This window comes from Pongo abelii, chromosome X (assembly GCF_028885655.2).
Source record: "Pongo abelii isolate AG06213 chromosome X, NHGRI_mPonAbe1-v2.0_pri, whole genome shotgun sequence".
In the NCBI taxonomy this organism is placed as follows: Eukaryota; Metazoa; Chordata; class Mammalia; order Primates; family Hominidae; genus Pongo; species Pongo abelii.
The window spans coordinates 143709564-143726766 of NC_072008.2; the positions used below are offsets into that span (position 1 = coordinate 143709564).

The following is a 17203-nucleotide window of genomic DNA, read 5'->3' on the forward strand; positions in this document are numbered from 1 at the left end:
CCACCTGAAAAATGAAAACACGAGAGTTGTCTCCATCCCCTCACCTCTGCCTGTGTGTAGGAAAAACTTTTCTCCTCTTAGCTTTCCCTCTTCTGCCACCATTCTGTTCTCAGATTCAGCTCCCCAAAGCGCCCTGTTCCCCGAAGTTGTTCCCAGAGTCTCCTCTTGAAAATCAAGTTTGGGGAGGAGAGAAGCTCTAAGTCATAAGAAAAACTTCGCGATTTTTCCCCCCCAACAGCAGTGATTTGCTTTGTTGGGGGTGGGGACTTTGTTTTCATGTGCAGTAACTAGCTTCATCTGGAGGGATTTTGCTTTCTACCCTCTTTTAAGGGTCGGGGTCCCCCTCCCCAAATAAGGAAACTCCCACTCAAACCAACTGAAACCGAATTAGAAATGGCCTGCCTCCGACCTGCTGTTCACAAAGCCCCCAGCCTCGTCCTTTTGCGCGCATCTGGGACCCCTGCGTCCCACACAGAGCAACGACACCTCCTCAGAACCGCACTCTCAGGATGGGCCCGGCTGTCCCGTGAAGGGCTCCATTGCCCGGGATTTTGGCCTGGCTGAATCGCCTCAGGTCTGCCCCCTTAACAAGCATCCACCCCCCGGCCCCCACCTCCCCACTTCTCGGTTGATGATCTAATTGAATTATGCCTTTTTGTTCCAGGGACTACAGAGCACGTGCTGGAGGCAATTAATTATCGGAATGTGGCCGTATCAAAACGGACACTGGGCACCGGGTAGGTCAGCGGCGGCAACTTCCCCCTGCCTTGAGCTCGAGACCCCTTCCCAAATAGGGGCATGATGAGCTCCCTCGGCTGCCCCCCTTCTGAGCCCTTCACCCAGTTGCAATCGCGCAAGGCCCTCGATTCTCGGGGTACCTGGCGGGACTCCCCGGAAACTCTCGCATCAGCGCTGGCCCGGCCAGAGCTCGACAGCCGCCCCTTCCCGGTCCCCTAGTCTCGAGAACCGCTGTCCGCGGGACCAGCTCAGTGAGGAAATCCAAACTTTTTCAAACCAACTACTTGGCCATGGGCGGTTGGGATTGGTGGGAGGTGAAGAGAGGTAGAGGGAAGAGAGGAAATAAAGGAGAAAGTGAAAAGAAAGGGGGTGGGGGGGGGGAAGAAAGGCAATCCTCCTTTTTTGTAAACCTGACTCCAGGGGATTCATTTGCATGATTTAAGCATATTTGTTCTCTGAACACACCAGCGCCCTCCTACCCCCCAAAGAAACCCTCTGCTGAGAGGCACTGAAACCATTCTTGGAGAGCCTATGTTCGGCAGACGCAATAATTTAAGTCAGCAGTGAACTCACCTTCCAACCTGGGGAGAGAGCTCTGGATGTGGAGAGAGAATTGGGGCGAATTTGATGGGAGGGGGTGAATACGGTAAGATGTGCTACCGGTAGGGTTTTCTCTTAGCAAACTGGCTAAGAAAGAAGGTGAAGTGTTGGCTGGGCCAGGCAGATTGGGGAGCAGGAAGTGAAAGGCTGCAGTTATAAAGCGCTGCTTGAGGCGGTCTCTCCTGGCGCCTCTGAACTTGATCAGATGTTCTGTTTCCTACAGAGAGATGGCGGCCAGGCTGTGAGGCTGCCTTAAGGCGCAGACTTTGGGGCTTGGCCCGGCTAGGGATGTAACAATCACAGCTATCTTTCTCTCTGCCTTTTCTTTCCACTCTCACTCTCCTGCATTCTTTGCAAATGCCTTGCAGGACACAAAAATGAGTGAATTTATAGCCTTGCCTGAACCTGGTCATTATGTCTAGAAAGACCTCGCAACAGACAGAAGGCGAGGGACTTTCACACACACCCCTGGAAGTAAATCCTTAAGGGGTAAGCAGTCCCTGAGGTCACTACATGCTTTACCTTCTCCGGGTAGGAGTAGAAGAGAGTAAAGCCTTGGCTGTTCAGAGGAAAGAAAATTCCATGTCACAGTCCCCATTCAGCATCAGCACCCCCCAACACGACTTTTGCATTTGAAAATGTTGAGAATTCAAAGCTGATTAGCCTAGTGATTTGGAAACCACCCTGATACTGTGTGTATCCAGTGTGTTTATTATGTGTTTAGTGTGTTGTGTGCATGTTTTGCGTACACGGGCTAAAAGTGTTCTTTGCATGTTTTGTATTTGTGGGTATGTTTGCTGTTATGTGTATTTGCTCTATTGTGTTTAGTTGTGTGCCTGTGTTTACTGTGTTGTGGGTAGTTTGTTACTGTGTTGTATGTGCTTACTGTGTTGTGTGCGTATTTCATGTGTTGTGTTTGTTTCCTGTGGTGCGCTTGTGTTTACTGTGTTGTGTGCTTGTTTCCTACTGTGTGCTTGTGTTTACTGCGTTGTATATGTTTGCTGTGTCGTGCCCGGTGTGTAATTCGGGAAGTGGGCAGCGGCGAGTACAGCCGCTGCTCACAAACTAAAGGGTCAACGCTTGGCGCAGACGGAAGTAACGGAGATCAGCTCTAACTGTAATCGTTTCTTCTCCTTTGGGTCTCGGACAGCTGCCGGCAGGTTGGGGGCACAAACGGCGAACTATCCCGGCCTGGGTCCCGGCCTCGAGGCCATCAGAACTCGCAGTGATTGCGGGTGGACGCAGCGGCTGGACAGGGAGCGCGAAACTGCTGCGCTCTCCCCAGGATCTGCGCCCTGCAGCTACAGAGGGGACATGTTCTCAAGGTGGTGAGGCAGCGGGGGCCCAAGTGGGACTGGACGTTGAGCGCCGCGTCTCCTCCGTCGGCGCAGCAGTGGGACCGATCCTCGCGGGGCAAAGAGTTTCTTTGGCCAAAGCGGGTAAAGAGCGCGCGAGGGGTGGGGGAAGGCCCGCGAGAGGCCCGGCGGCGTCCCGCCGTTTGCCGGCTGGAGCCTGGCCCCAGTTCCCCGCAGCCACTCAAGCCCAGTGGAGCCCACTCGCGGCCGCCCCGCAGCCGCCGCCTCACCTGCCAGGCACCCGGCGGCTGCCCAATCAGCGCGGGTCGCTCGGCCGCGGCTGCCATGTTCTCCGCTCCGCGCTGCCAATCAGCCTCGCGGCGGCCAATGGGCGGTCCGGCCGGAGGTCAGGTGACCGCGGGCCCGCTGGCTCCCCATTGGCGCGCGCCTCGCGGCCTCCCGCTCGGTTTATGTGCGAGGAGTGAGTGATTGACTTTATCAGTCCAAGGACATTACTCTGGAAGCGAAGAGGCTGGGACTCGCGAGGCGAGGGGCAAGCGGCGAGTAACGAGCCTGCCTACTGCCCGCTGCCCGCCTGCCGGCCGCTAGCCGGCTCCGCCACTTGGCGCAGCCCAGCCCGGAGGCCGGTACCCAGGGAGCCTCCTGGCCCCACGGTTCTGTGTACTCGGGGAGAGGAGGGGTGCCCGGGACAGGATTGGCAAACTCCGCCCTCCACTTACTATTTTGCTTATTTTTCTTTGTGCGCTCCTGTTAGTTTGTTAAACCAGATCTAGTCCCAGAGTCTTTTCTCCTCCCTTCTCCTCCCTCCTCCTCCCCCCGCCAACACCCCCTCCCTGCTCTTTCTTCCCCTCCTCCCTCCTATCCCTCTGCAGGAGACTCTTGCAGTGACGGAAAGTTGCAGCCCCTGGTAGCGCCTTGGGGGTCTCCCCGCAGTGTCCAACCGCCGCCACCCCTTTCCGACTACGGCACTTCGGAGATCTCCTCCTTCGCCGGTACCCTCTCTCACTTCGGCCGGATCGCCTGTGCCCAGAACGTCCCACCCATGACGATGCTCCTGGACGGAGGCCCGCAGTTCCCTGGGCTGGGAGTGGGCAGCTTCGGCGCGCCGCGCCACCACGAGATGCCCAACCGTGAGCCGGCAGGCATGGGGCTGAATCCCTTCGGGGACTCAACCCACGCCGCCGCCGCCGCCGCCGCCGCCGCCTTCAAGCTGAGCCCTGCCGCAGCGCACGATCTATCTTCAGGCCAGAGCTCGGCTTTCACGCCGCAGGGTTCGGGCTACGCCAACGCCCTGGGCCACCATCACCACCACCATCACCATCATCACCACGCCAGCCAGGTGCCCAGCTACAGTGGCGCTGCCTCTGCCGCCTTCAACTCAACGCGCGACTTTCTGTTCCGCCAGCGCAGCTCCGGGCTCAGTGAGGCGGCCTCGGGTGGCGGGCAGCACGGGCTCTTCGCCGGCTCGGCGAGCAGCCTGCATGCTCCAGCCGGCATCCCCGAGCCCCCTAGCTACTTGCTCTTTCCCGGGCTGCATGAGCAGGGCGCTGGGCACCCGTCGCCCACAGGGCACGTGGACAACAACCAGGTCCACCTGGGGCTGCGTGGGGAGCTGTTCGGTCGTGCTGACCCATACCGCCCAGTGGCCAGCCCGCGCACGGACCCCTACGCGGCCGGCGCGCAGTTTCCTAACTACAGCCCCATGAACATGAACATGGGCGTGAACGTGGCAGCCCACCACGGGCCCGGCGCCTTCTTCCGTTATATGCGGCAGCCCATCAAGCAAGAGCTGTCGTGCAAGTGGATCGACGAGGCTCAGCTGAGCCGGCCCAAGAAGAGCTGCGACCGGACCTTCAGCACCATGCATGAGCTGGTGACACATGTCACCATGGAGCATGTGGGGGGCCCGGAGCAGAACAACCACGTCTGCTACTGGGAGGAGTGCCCCCGGGAGGGCAAGTCTTTCAAGGCGAAGTACAAACTGGTCAACCACATCAGAGTGCACACGGGCGAGAAGCCCTTCCCATGCCCCTTCCCGGGCTGCGGGAAGATCTTTGCCCGTTCTGAGAACCTCAAGATCCACAAGAGGACCCACACAGGTAAGGGAAAAAAGCAGGCGGGCGTGGGTTCCACTGGCGATACGCCGTCACGCAGCGGACTTACAGCGCGAGGGAGAGAGGTGGCGGCCAGGGAAAGGGGCGACGACCCGCAACGGCCGCTGGAAAAAGAAGCGCTGTCAGTGACCATCCACCCCCTAGCCCTCCCCGTCCCGTGGCGCCTTTGCCTAGTTCTAACTTCCCGGGCAGACTGCTCTGCGGTCTCAGGAACTAATTGGGACCTTCTCGCGCCCAGGAACAAACTGGCGCCGCCTCTTTTTGTCTCCCTTTCTGGGTTACCGTGAGGGGACTCCGAATGTGTTGAGAGCATATTGCTTACAAGCGCCTTAGCTCTCGGCACACATTCGTGGAAGGCAACCATAGAAATGCTAATGAAAACTAACTTTCGGTTACTTCCGCTTTTTTTTACACTTGATTGGCACATCTCCTAATTAAATGACTGATACTTTTGTCAAACTATTTTTATTTGGAGTTCCAGGTTCAATTCAGTCCTCCGGGAGGAAAGCTAAAGCAGTTTCGTGGGTTGTTCAGAACATCTTGTAAAACTGTCTGGAGCCCCCTGGATCGATCGATCGATCTATCTATGTATCTGTATTTTTTTCCTCAAACATTAACTACGACTACGCAGGCTATTTAATATCGGGCTTAGCCAAACCGCTGCATTTGAAAGAGGCAAATTAAAAGGTACAAAGAGGCTGAACGGGATTATCCTGTCCGGGGCCCATTGTCCCGCCGGGCTCGGTTACATCGGTGAGGTGGTGGCGGAACGTGGCCGCGCATTGGGAGCCCTGGGTCGGGTGGGGTGGAAACACAACTTAGGGGAAACTTCGGAGGAGCCAGGGGCTTTCCCTCCTTGCAAGAACAAAGACATGGTCAGGTTTTGGGCCAGCCCTGCCCCACCCCCGCCCCGACCACCACTCCCAAACCCAGCGGGCTCAACCTACGCTCTTCATTTCTCTCCAGGGAAAATAGATGCAGCAGCAGCCCCCAGTCGGCGCTCCCTTTCCGGGAAGACCGCCGGGAGCTCAGTCTCCTGCTGCTTGCCTCTGGGAAACTCCGGCGCTGACCGTATTTTACCCCCCTTGGGTTTTTGCTTTTTGCAGGTGAGAAACCTTTCAAATGTGAATTTGAAGGCTGTGACAGACGCTTTGCCAACAGCAGCGACCGTAAGAAGCACATGCATGTGCATACCTCGGACAAGCCCTATATCTGCAAAGTGTGCGACAAGTCCTACACGCACCCGAGCTCCCTGCGCAAACACATGAAGGTAATTACCTCTTTATTAGCGGTCGGCGGTTTGTAAACACTCGGCCCGACGCCGGGCCGCAGAACGGAAGCGCCCGCGCTGCCAACCCTCTGTCCTCCACGTTAAATCCGATTTGCTCCAGCAGTGACACCTTGAACCCATTTTGGGGACCGGGCGGGGGTGGGGGTGGGGGGGGTGGGCGGGAGTGAGCAAAGTTGGGAGGGGGAGGAAGCGGAGGGAACAATCGGTTGTTTACTGGGAAGCTCTAGCCGAGCTCGCCTTGGCTTGCGGGGCTGCCGTGGCCGCCTCTTCCCGACTCAGCCCGCGGTGGGAACCGAGAGTAGCCGCGCCGAACCCGAGGGTGGGTGGTTCATTCGCTCTTTGGCTTCGGATAAAACAATAGGGCCGAGGAGCGCAATCTGATTCCCACACATTTGTCTGCGACTTCGCAGCGCTCGGGGCCCCTGTGCTACCTTCTCTGTACCTGCTTTCCCAAGCCGAAACGGGCTTGGTGAAACCTGGGCCCGGAGTTAGTATTTTATAGGACCTCACAGTGTAACTGCTTACCTCACTCCATCCGCGGAGAAAGCATTTTTGAAGTGGCATGACCAAGACGGAATGCTTTATTCCTTTTCCATAATACCAGTCTTAGGAGCAAAACTGGTTTTTGGCGAACATCTCCGGGTTTTCTAGACATCGGTAATATGGATTTTTTTTTTTTTTTTAAGCAGCATTTTTCTTTTAAGTGGGTCACTGGGCGGTCTTGTTACAGTGCTCGAATTCTGCTCTTGTTTTTGCTTGCACATTGCCAGTTGGAATTATATTCATTATAATATATACATGTTAATTTTAGGTTCATGAATCTCAAGGGTCAGATTCCTCCCCTGCTGCCAGTTCAGGCTATGAATCTTCCACTCCACCCGCTATAGCTTCTGCAAACAGTAAAGATACCACTAAAACCCCTTCTGCAGTTCAAACTAGCACCAGCCACAACCCTGGACTTCCTCCTAATTTTAACGAATGGTACGTCTGAGGACAAACACAAACCCTGTTAACTATAGAATGGACCAAATGCATTTTTTAAAGAAAACTGAGACCAATCAGATGGAAATGGAGTTTTAAGGCAAGAGGCCATATATAGGGCTACATCTTGTTAATTGCAATTGTCCAGGAAGGTTTTGGGCAAGATCCAAAAGTAGCCATGCCCTTTTCTCAGGATAGAAAATATGTTTTGGCATTTGAAGCATTTTTTACAAAATCTTTACACTACTTTTTCTTCCCCTTCCTCTTGCTCTCTGCACACCCCATTCTTAAACTCCTGCAATTCATTTTAACACTTGTCCTGTTTCTTGAGAGGAAGTTATAGAAGGCTTGTTGGTGGTGGTGATGTTAAACTGATGGAAATTCTTTTTCGCCTTAGTGGTGATTGTTTAAACTCTCACAGTCTTAAACCGTGCCAAAGTCCTGTTATGTCTTGAACTTTTCCTCAAAGCATTACACTTGTGAATGTATTTTTGTCTAATAGGGTCGAAACTGTTGTTCAGTATTTTTTCAGGCTGAGGATGTGATGTTACTCTACACAGATTGTGACGTTTAGTATACAGTTGCCTTTTGTAATAACTTTTTTTTTTTGTAAATACATATCCATTGATGCCATATTTATCGTTTGTAATTTAATTATTGCTACAAGTGCCGGGAAGTGAACAATATTTATGGATAAATGTTTTCTAACAAATTCTGTACAGCTTTTGATTATAACTGCTTTAGCATTAAAAATTTATTGTTTTGAAAGAAGAACACAATTTACAATTTTGGAACCACTGACTCCTTTCTCTTGTTTTGTAACAGCCTTCTTCTACAAAGAGGAGATGTGAGCAAATTAAATCTTGTTTGTTGGTATTTATAACTCACTCAGATCCCTTTTTTAATTGTTAAATTATTTTTCTATTACAGTATAAATTCCTTACAGTGTCAGTTTCCATCTGGGAAGACTCTCCTTTCTTTATCTCTATCTCAGATGGTTGTTTAACTGCGAGTTTAAATGTGTTTGTCCTGGATTTTCGGCATGCAAATCAAATATTACTGATCAATTCAGTTAGTGGCCATGACATCTCAATCTTGTACTTCAAAGACTGAGAAGCTGGATTTAATCATCCCTGCCCTACATATATAAACATAAGGTAACCTACTGAATTTTATGTCCCTTAGTTCTTTATTACCTTACATAAAAATGAAAATTGCGGCAGGATGCATGTCTGTCTGTTCTATCTAGAGATCACCCATATACCTATATATGTTTGTATCTATGACTTATCTAATCTGCCTATCAATCTATCTAGTAGCTATCTATATATTTTCAAAAGATAGCTTATGTCTGAAACAGTGGTGATGAGTAAGGCCAGTTGAGCATTGCTTACTTATGGTTAAAGTGCTTCTTAAAAGAACCATAGTCCATTTACAATTTTGGAAGGCAAAGGCTGATTTGTTTGCTGTATATAGTTCAATTCATAATTATCGCAATTATCCATAACATTTATATAGCGGTGTAATAACTGCAGCAGTTCTGAAATGATGCTATGGGAAAAAAATTGCAAAATATGTATTTTTAAAGTTCATGATTTGTAGGCAAAGATGTTAAGAGCATTGTTTCCATTAAAATCAATAACAATGAAAAACGGTTGTTTGCTTTGTGATAAAATGTTAACAATCCATTTAATCTTCAGTGAAGCAACTCATTTGGACAAACAGTTCTTTTACAATGGTTATATGGAAAAGAAATTGATTGCTATTTTGGGGGGCTGGAGTGGGTAGAGTATTGAGACCTTTTTTATTAGGGTGCTGTTTGTTATTGAGAGCCCAGTCTCTGCATGAATAACAGAAAGGTGGACATAAGGAATTGTAAAGTATTTAGAAATGTATTGAATAGGCTTAAGTACCTCCTTTAAGGGGCAATGCTCTAGGTTTTTGGTGGCAGTCAATTTGGTATTATATATGATCATTTTCAATTCTAGAATTTTGTTTATTGTTCTTTTTGAAGAAATAAAGTCTTGGCACATCTTATTTATGTTATAACATTTTTGTATTTGGTGCCTGATTTTTTTTCATGTTCAAATAAATCAATCTAAAATTGAAATGCTTACAGAACTTCTGATGATTAAAAGAAACTTTGATTCTGTGAATGCAGTTGAAGCAATCTATTTATCTACTGATCTTTGTCAACAGACAATTATTGACAGTTTCTAACTGCAAATTGCTTTGGAGGCTATTTTTTGTTAGTGGAGAATAATGGGGTCTTTTGCATTTTCTTCCACCAATATCCAAGCCTGAATGCCATGAACAGAGATTGGGATGACTACACATGTGATGAACAGGTAACCCGGTCAGTCTATCACTCCCAACCCAGACATTCCGATCTTGACCTTGACATTGAGGGTGCTGGACCAGATTCCTATTTCAGGCTTTTTCCTTCACCTCAAACCAGAGACCTTTTTAAATGCTCAGCAAGTTCTCAGAAAGTATATATTCATAAGACTGGCTCTAAGTGTGTTCCATTGTGAAATCTAAATAGTGTATTTTTCTTCTGAACTGTACAATGAACTTCTATAATTTACCACTTTCTCCATGAGTTCCCTCCCCCACCCTCAATCTAACCTAACTTTACATGGAAGTAGAGCCATGGGTTGGGTACAGGATTCAACCAAAAACCTGCCTCCCTTTCAATTAAATGTATTAAATATCTCCTCAGGAGACAAAGGAGCAGTTTGATCTTTTCTTAGTTACCTGAAATTATTCTACCATAAAATTTTACAGGAAAGTACTTGAGGGTCCTAAGAGGGGAAGATATCAATTAAATGAAAAACAGTTATGATAACCAGTATTAGGAGAATATAAAAGTTTTGCCCCTGTACATGATTACCTCTAATTTGGGTGTAGCATCGTATTTCTCAAAATCATGTCCTCCACCCTTGTCATTTGTGGTAAAGATAACTCCTTATTTTGATAGAAAGCTTTTCACAGATTTCCCCACTATAATCTGGTTCTGGGAGTGCACATTTACATTCTTGAATATTCAGTAAACAACCTTAGAGAGTAAGTACCCCCCCCCCAAAAAAAAATCATAAATGCTCAAGCCCGAGGCATGGGCCAGGCTCTTAGTAATCAACTTGTTACTTTCCCTCTTGCACCTTGTAAGATCTTTGTTCAAAGTCCCTTTTTCAAAATGAGTGATTTTGCATAAGATTCCCACTGTTAGGCAAAAGGGAGGTGGCTATTTCCACACAAGACAGAAGTTTGGCCTTCATCCAGCTTTGGAAGGTTAAAGATCAGGACAGGGTCCACGCTAAGCAGGCCGGTCGATCTAAATTACTAAAGTTGGACATGAGTGAGCAAAGACCTCCGCTCACAAAGCATCCCAGGAAAGTTGGAGTGTTCAGGACTTCCTCGCTCCTCCCCCTTCTCCCTTCTCCCCGCCTGATGTCTCTGCCTCTTCGCCCTGGCTCTCTCCCCCTTCTTAAAAAAACTCCCTAAAACAGAGGAGCAAAGTCGAAGGGCCTCTTAACATGTTAAGTTTGTGGAAGAATCGCCAGCAGCGTGCCCATCGCCTGAAGAGAGAGGTTATCCTGGCACCTAGACTGGTTTCCTCTCACAGGTTTCTGTCCCTCGAGTCCCAAGCCTCCAGTGGATCCTTGGCCGGGGCCGGGGCGGAGGCGGCGAGGCCAGGCGTTTCGGAAGTCGGGGCTCCAGCTCAGCTGTCCTCGGGCCCCTCGTCGGGGCTCCCAGGGTCCCTGTCCACACACCAAGTTCTTGCAAGTCTCTGTCGAGGCTCGGGCGGGGGGGAAGGGACCTCATTTCCTAGGGTCAATTCTCTCGCGGTCTCTGCCCGCTGACCCTTTGACCTCCACCTACAGGGCCCTTGGCGGCCGTAAGCCGGCGGTCGCCCGGGCTCCGAGGACGCTTCGCGCCCCATCGCCTCCCGGCCTCATTAGGCCGGCGGGGCTGTAAAGCAGGAATCAGCCTCTGCCTAATCCGGACCTGGGGTCAATACGGGCCCAAACAATGGTGAGCTCCGAAGGCCACTGCGTAGCGCTGGCCGCAAACTTTGTGTTCAATTCAATTTTCTAAAGCGGTGGGGGTTGGGGGCAGGGAGGTATTCGTCCACCCGAAGGCCGCTTGCGGCTCCCGTGGCTCATCAGCGAACGTCCTCTCTCGCTCGGCCCCTCCAGCCTTTTCGCAGCGCCTGGGATAGAGGGGGCGGCGAGGCCGGGGACTGGTTGTCGGCCCGCGCGGGTGCCCAGGGGCCGGCGCAAAAGGGGCTGCCCCCGTGCCGGGAACAGACTTTGAAGTGGGTTTTTAGCGCGCACGTGTGAGAGCCGGGCCAGGGCCGGAGCGGGGACCCGCTGGGAGGAAAGAGGTGGCTCCGGCCGGGACCCCAACCCCTCCCCCGCTTCCCCGTGGCTCCGGCCTTTTCAAGCCGCGGCCGGGGGCCCGTAGGCCTCCCACACCCACCCCCACTCCCGCGCCCTCCCCGCTCCGCGCGCAGGCGCACACCTCGCAGCCGTCGAGTCGGATTTTGCAGCGAGGGGGTTGGGGATAGAGTTGAAAGCGGCTTTGCAGTGCCGCGGCCTCGGTTGAGCTAGGAGGGAGGGGAGGAGAGGAGAGGGATGTGGGAAGGGGGGCTGGTTTTGGGGCGGCTCTCGAGTCGTGAACATGGCGGCCGGATGCGAACCCCCGCGGAGCGCAGCAAAGCGCAGCAAAGGCTGCAGAACTGTTGTGTAGTTTAAACTCCCTTGTTATTCCTCAGCTCTGGGCGCCTCGCGGGAGAATGTAGGTCGTGGCGGTTGAGCGCAAAATTGTTAAAAAAAAAAAAACAGAAGCGAAGAAGTTCTTCCTGGGCATTCTCCTGGGAAGTTGGCGTGTGCTTTTTGGGTTTGGGGTTCCCATGGGACTTGGACAAAAAACCCGCCAGAGGCCTCTCCACCCACCTGGCCCGACTTAAAACGCCCCCTCCCGGAGCTGCATTGGGTAGGGGATGCCATTTCGAGTTATCAGGCCCCGGTCGGGATTCCACAGAACCTTTGAGTCCCTAAAAATGCCCCAAGAGTGGACAGTATGTTCATAGTGGCGAAGTCTATGAACACGTAGGCACCATTTTCCAAGAAAATGCCCCGGCTGTTAGACAAGTGTGCCATTGCGAGTTCGACCCCTACACGTTGCTCAGGCTCCGTTTTCTGTATATCTCATTTAAACGTGAGCCTATGAAAATTGGCACTGTAGCTTTGGTGTGTGCCCTAACAGCTGGTGATCTTATGTTAAGGGGAAAAAAGGCCAGAATTCTGAAAACTTTAATTCAGCTTTTGCTTAACTGCCTTAATGCTGGCGTTGAGAGAACCCCTGGTAGCTCTGGGATCTCTAGCTCGTGTTTTCTCCGTAGAAAAATGCTTCGGATTCACCTTCAGATGTGTCTTTTGTGAGGAAAAAAAAATGTAAGATTTTAAAAAGTGTAGTAATTGAATTTCAGCTCCTCTAGGAAAATAAGCGGCACGAACTCTTCCAGGTTGGGTCTTCGTGGAGACCAACGGCCAAACGGAAAAGTCAGCCCTCTTGGGGTTGTCCAGTGTCACGCATTTGGGCTCCTGAAGGTGTGGGGCAGTTCCCGTGGGCCACCTTGGGAAGGGCCCCAGGTGGGTGGGCAGGTCATTAGCAAGCCTGGCCCAGATCTAGGGGGAAATCTGCAAAACAGTGCCTTTATCTGCAGAGAACAATTGATGGGGTTGTCTTTCCTCCTTTTCAGTGCACAAAGAAGACGGCTTTGGAGCAAGAATTTGGAATATGCATTTAAGTTGTCGTGCTTTGCATTGGAAACCCATGGGCAATTAAAATAAGCATGCCCTGTAGTATTTTCTGTCCTTTTCTTATGTGTGATTCCTGCAAGTCAAAGGAGGCCGGAGCCTCTTCAGTAGTTTGGAAACTTGTTTTGAAATTGCCACCAAGCCGATTTTTTTTTTTTTTTTTCTGTGGGTGAGGTTTCCTTCCCCGGTTCACTCACTCCCGCATTCCCCACCCCCTCGCTGGAATAGAGTATTGACATCTTTGAGAGATCAAAGGAAGTAAATGGTGCTTGCTGTATACTCTATTTTTCCATTCTGTAGTGTGAACCCTGAGGTTTGAGCTTTTCTCTGGTTAAATCTCTTGGTATCAAAAGCGTGGAAAATAAAAAGTTCATTAAGTTAAAAAAGCTTTAGCCAATGGTTAGACAGGGGTTTGTCCCTTTAAGAGCTACAGAGCCCAGATCGTCTCTTAAATTGACTTTAAAGTCGAGCTAAGATGCATTGGTGGACTGTTTCCCCTGGATACCTGCGGTGTTCTTTGGGTCATTTGATATGGTAAAACTGGTTGATTTTCATAGGAGTTATGTGAATGGAATTTCTGCAAAACTGGGCAAGTGATAAATTGGTAGAGCTCTTGTATTTGTTTGGATGACGACTCCAAAGGGCACTGCTTTTTTACCGAGGTTTGGTTCTGTCATAACCATTGAAATTTACAGCTTGGAAAACACTAAGTTTGCTGGAAGCATTAAAACCAGGGAATGTTCAGAGCACTTGGACTAATGGTAACTTTTAACAGAGGAACATAAATCCTTTGAACATTAGAGAAACTTGTTTCAAAAAATCTGTTGAAACGGAAGAAAATCTCTTTCATTAACATTTAACAAACCAAGCAGTTTTGTATATTTTTAATCTGATGACAGTTCAACCTATTTACACATCTGATGAATGGAGAGAAATGTAAGCTTTATAGTAACTATAACAATAGCTTTCACCAGATGGCAAATTTATAATATTTGATCTCTAATAGGGTGTGTGTCTTGTGTCATGTGTTTTATTAAAATACAACCTGCGTCAAGACCATTTGAATTTGAGGTGTTAAAAATAAAACATTCCATCGTGTTTTATTATAAACCAGAGTTTAAAACAACATATTCATGTAACATTTTATGACATTTTTTTCTAAGAGGAAATGTGGCCTGTTTTGACCTATCTGCAGTTCACTTTTTGTTTTTTTGCCAGTGTTGTCCTGCTTGGTATCCGGGACAGTCTCTAATTCCTGACGAAGAACTTGATACTGACGTTGGTATGCAGCAGCCAGCCCTCCATAACACTACCTATCCTAAATGCAGGGTTAATGCCGAACCTACTGTGCAAGAAATGATTTACTGATGAGGTTTCAAAGAAAACCACATCAATTTGGATGTCTGTTACCTTGAAGTGATCATTTTAAGAGTAGTAGCTTCTTCCCTAGGTATAAAAAGACTATTTTCTTCTTTTGGTGTATTTCATCCTGTGTTGAGCAATCATTTGTGAAATGAAAAAGCAAAAAAACTCCCCCCAATTTAGGATTTATAAATGGGAAGATGGAGGTGAAGACTGGCCTAATTCATAACCCAGTATGCATTATCTCATGCATTGTGTTGACCTTGGTGAAAATCTTTTTCAAATACCAGCATTCTATATGTAGAACTAAAGTGTTTAAAACTAGAAACATGAATTGTTGTTTTGTTAATTTCATGTTTGTGTTCAGAAAGCAATACCCAGGATCCCTTCAATTTTTGTTTGACTTAAATAAAACCATTTAAATTATTTTTGTGATTATTGTTTTATTAAAATGATAGTAGCCCCTAAATAACTTTGATTAACCTGTTGACTTGGGACAATTTATATTCAATTCACATTTTTCACGATATAGCTGGACTTTCACTAGGCAATAAATGGGGGTGGGGGGGAACCGGCCGAACAAACCCCAGACAACTGTTTTGAACTCACAGTGTTTTCCCAGAGGGGTTCAAGGCCAGGTGCTGGGAAGGCCAGGGGAAGAATTCAGAGTCAAGGATTGATTGGAGTGATTAGAAGAAATGAAAGGATGCAGGAGTTTGGAGGGAAAAAAAGAGCATTTGAACACCAGTATATGGGTGAGAAAGAGAGGGAAAGATAAAGCTGAAGATAACCTGAAAGGTGAAAAGAGTGCCTCTGTGGCATCCAGGGAGGAGACATTACAACATTACACGTATATTATTCAGAAGCCCTGAAGTGGTTTTTGGGGCAGACAACTTTGCACAACCATTGATTAGAACACTTAGAGAATCATGGAATATAGGTGTTATTAAAACACAAGTTGTCATTAATTAACTGTAATGTTAGAGAAGATGAAGACACTACAGAAAAATTACTGGAACTCCAGATACTTGATTTCTCATTTTAAATTTAACATCTATAATCTAATGTAATCTGTGAATGACTGTCATTCTATTTATTTGGCGTGATTATATGATGATGAAGTAGTGTAAAATTGCAGCCTGATAGAGTATATTACTATTGGTTCTTTAGATCCAATTTTATTGAAATTTTTGGTAAGTAGACTGATGATAATATAATTTTTTAGTAGTAGGAAACATGCTCATGTCCCTGTGATGCCAATTGTTCATTTACATCAAGAATAATAGAAAGGGCCAGGTCAAGGAAGCCTATGATTCTTTGACTCTCAGCTTCCTAACACCTGACATTTTTGTATGCCCCATAACAATGTTGGTAAAATTTTTGTGTTTTGTTTTGTTTTTAAGAACAAGAACTGTGTTCTTTCAGACAGGCAGTGGAGTATAATAATGGAATTATTGAAAAAGCCCTAGGAAAGGTAAGCTACAGAGTTGTTCATGAGCCAGCTGCACTGTGATAATACCTCCTAGGGTTGTTCTGTGGACTAAACAAGAAAATGTCTCCTAAAGAGCCTGTCACGGAGTAGTCCCTGAACAAATGTTGCCTTCTTTTCCCCCTGCAGGTAGTTATTGTTTTGTTGCTTTTGGGTAGTTTCCTATTTTTACTACCATAGAATATTTTACTAAAAACATATAGTGGTTTGGACTGCGTTGCAAATTTAATACAGTTTTCAGAAAGTAGATGGAGATTTGTGGCATGTAAGAAATACTGCATTTCATAAGCATAATCACTAGATCAGGCATGTGGGTTTATGAACATAGCTATGAATATTTAAACACATAAAATTAAAATGTTATTAAATGCCTGTTGTTCATTATCTTCCAATGAAAACACTTATTCTTAGATAAAAATAAGTTGTGTACTTAAAATCTGTAAACATGGTAATTTAATGGTTCGGTTTTAATTGAATAAAATTTTTACTTTAGTCAACAGCTTGATTCTTATATTAGAATTCAGTGACAATTTTACAGTGTGAAAGTTGATATTCACATATAACAAAAAGATTAAATCTATGTCTTAAATTATTCAGTTTCCCCTTACCAAATTTATGATCATATTATGTAGTTGTGACTATAGAGTAATGAGACTGATTTTCTTTGGAGCTTGGAAGCTAGCCCTGAATGCAGTTCCCAGTGAGGAGTCCTGAAATGTTTTGACCAATGTCATCATCCTTCGAATAAATTTATGGACTCCATAGGTGATGGATTCACTTAAGATAACAACAATAACAACGAAACAGACAACAGCCACTAGTCTTACTACTTTACAGCCATACTTTTGGTTTTATTATGTTGTAAAGGGTACTCTGATTTTATATTATGTTAATAAACTGAGGCTTGACTGAAAGACAGCATAGAAATGCTCTACTACAGCATTGTAGAATTTTGTTTTCAATTATAAGTCTATTTATACAGAAAAACGAAACAAAACCACCAACACACAGCTCTTCCTGAGTGAGCTGTCTGAGTGGGAAGTGTTTCTTTCCTTCCCACTGATTTTGGGAACTTGGGCTTCCCAGAGAAGCTGTACTGCTAAATAACATGGGCTGTTTTACAGAGGCCTGGGAGGCTTTTCTTCACTGGTTTATCAGCTTTGTCTAACTCTTTCTTCCTGATTTTTTCATATTTACCCTGCCCAATTAAACATGGAGGTCAGCCTTGTAAAATTTCTTTTGAGGCTGGGTGTGGTGACTCACGCCTGTAATCCCAGCACTTTGGGAGGCCGAGGAGGGTGGATCACCTGAGGTCAGGAGTTCCAGACCAGCCTGGACAACATGGTGAAACCCTGTCTCTACGAAAAATGCAAAAACTTAGCCGGGTGTGGTGGTGCATGCCTTTAATCCCAGCTATTCAGGAGGCTGAAGCAGGAGAATCGATTGAACCTGGGAGATGGAGCCAAGATCGCACCACTGCAGTCCAG

The 17203-nt window shown here is 47.6% G+C and overlaps 1 protein-coding gene across 9 annotated transcripts in view; it reads left to right on the forward strand.

The window, feature by feature from the left end:
* The first annotated feature begins 435 nt into the window (after positions 1-435).
* Positions 436-17203, forward strand: part of ZIC3 (Zic family member 3) — a 421061-nt gene continuing 404293 nt past the window's right edge. For 2 of the 9 annotated variants that reach the window (XM_054545136.2, XM_054545137.2), the window contains exons 1-3: positions 3022-4753; positions 5875-6038; positions 6871-11075. In XM_054545136.2, coding sequence (XP_054401111.1) covers positions 3697-4753; positions 5875-6038; positions 6871-7050 — 1401 coding nt within the window. In that variant the 5' untranslated portion in view covers positions 3022-3696 and the 3' untranslated portion in view covers positions 7051-11075. Of the gene's footprint in view, positions 575-664; positions 738-1140; positions 1385-2473; positions 2778-3008; positions 4754-5874; positions 6039-6870; positions 11076-14083; positions 16176-17203 lie in introns of those variants that run through there. The other 7 variants (XM_054545138.1, XM_054545141.1, XM_054545142.1 and 4 more) reach the window with 7 other exon arrangements.